General features: G+C 77.6%; 1 protein-coding gene across 1 annotated transcript in view; it reads right to left on the bottom strand.

Annotated features, from left to right (window-relative positions):
- Positions 1–595, bottom strand: part of LOC103083412 (chondroitin sulfate synthase 1-like) — a gene marked incomplete at its 3' end in the record, with an annotated part of 15,281 nt that extends 14,686 nt beyond the window's left edge. The window contains exons 1-2 of the mRNA XM_007458855.1: positions 396–595; positions 4–363 (exon numbers count right to left, since the gene is read on the bottom strand). Of these exons, the coding sequence (XP_007458917.1) occupies positions 4–363; positions 396–595 (560 nt within the window). The remainder of the gene's footprint in view (positions 1–3; positions 364–395) is intronic.
- Between the last annotated feature and the right edge of the window lie 158 nt (positions 596–753).

Here is a 753-nt window from a genome sequence, read left to right as displayed (position 1 = left end):
TCGGGACTGGCGCGGAGCCGTGGGCCCGCTCGCTTCAACTCGGAGGCGCGGGGCAGGACGAGCCGCGAGGCCAGCACGAAACCCAGCACGAGCCCGAGCAGCACGCTGAGCCAGGCGCGCCGGCCGCGCACTGCCATGCCAGCGCCGCTCCGCCCGCCGGGCCGCCGACGCCGACGCCGCAGGCTCCGCGCGCCCTCAGCCCGCCGCCCCCGCCCGCGGAGGCCAGCCCGCCCTAGCGCCTTGAGGCCCGGCCCGGGCAGCGCCGAGGCCGCCGCGGGCCCGCCGTGCCCATCGCAGCCCTCGAGCCGCCCGCAGGCTCCGCGCCGGCGCTTTGTTCCGCACGCCCACCCCCACAGCCGCGGCCTGTGCCTTTAAGAAGGGACCATGCCCGGCGCGCGCCGGCGGCGGCTCGGGCGCGAGGCGGCGGCGGCTCCTCCCGCTCGCGCTCGGGGGCAAGTGGCCAGCGCGACGGCGACGGCACTGGCAGCCGAGTCTGAGCCCCCGTCCCGCCCAGCCCGCGTCCCCCAGCTGGCTCGGCTCTGCTGGCGCTGCGCCCGCCCCGGTCCTCTTCGTGGCCGGCGCCTCCGCAGCACATCCTCCGGCTTAGCTCGCCATTGCAACAGGAGTGCCTCACGTCACGCACGGCGCGTTATGAAGCGGCGCCGGCGGCGGCGGAGCCTGGCCCCTCTCGGGATCCGTCCGCGTCGCCCGATTGGCGCAAAAGTGAATGGGGGGCGGTTCACGTGGCCAAAG

The sequence above is a fragment of the Lipotes vexillifer genome, unplaced genomic scaffold, assembly GCF_000442215.2.
Source record: "Lipotes vexillifer unplaced genomic scaffold, Lipotes_vexillifer_v1.1 scaffold1284, whole genome shotgun sequence".
Lineage (NCBI taxonomy): Eukaryota > Metazoa > Chordata > Mammalia > Artiodactyla > Lipotidae > Lipotes > Lipotes vexillifer.
Note: the sequence above shows the minus strand (reverse complement) of the source record. Positions and strands in the feature narration are given on the sequence as shown.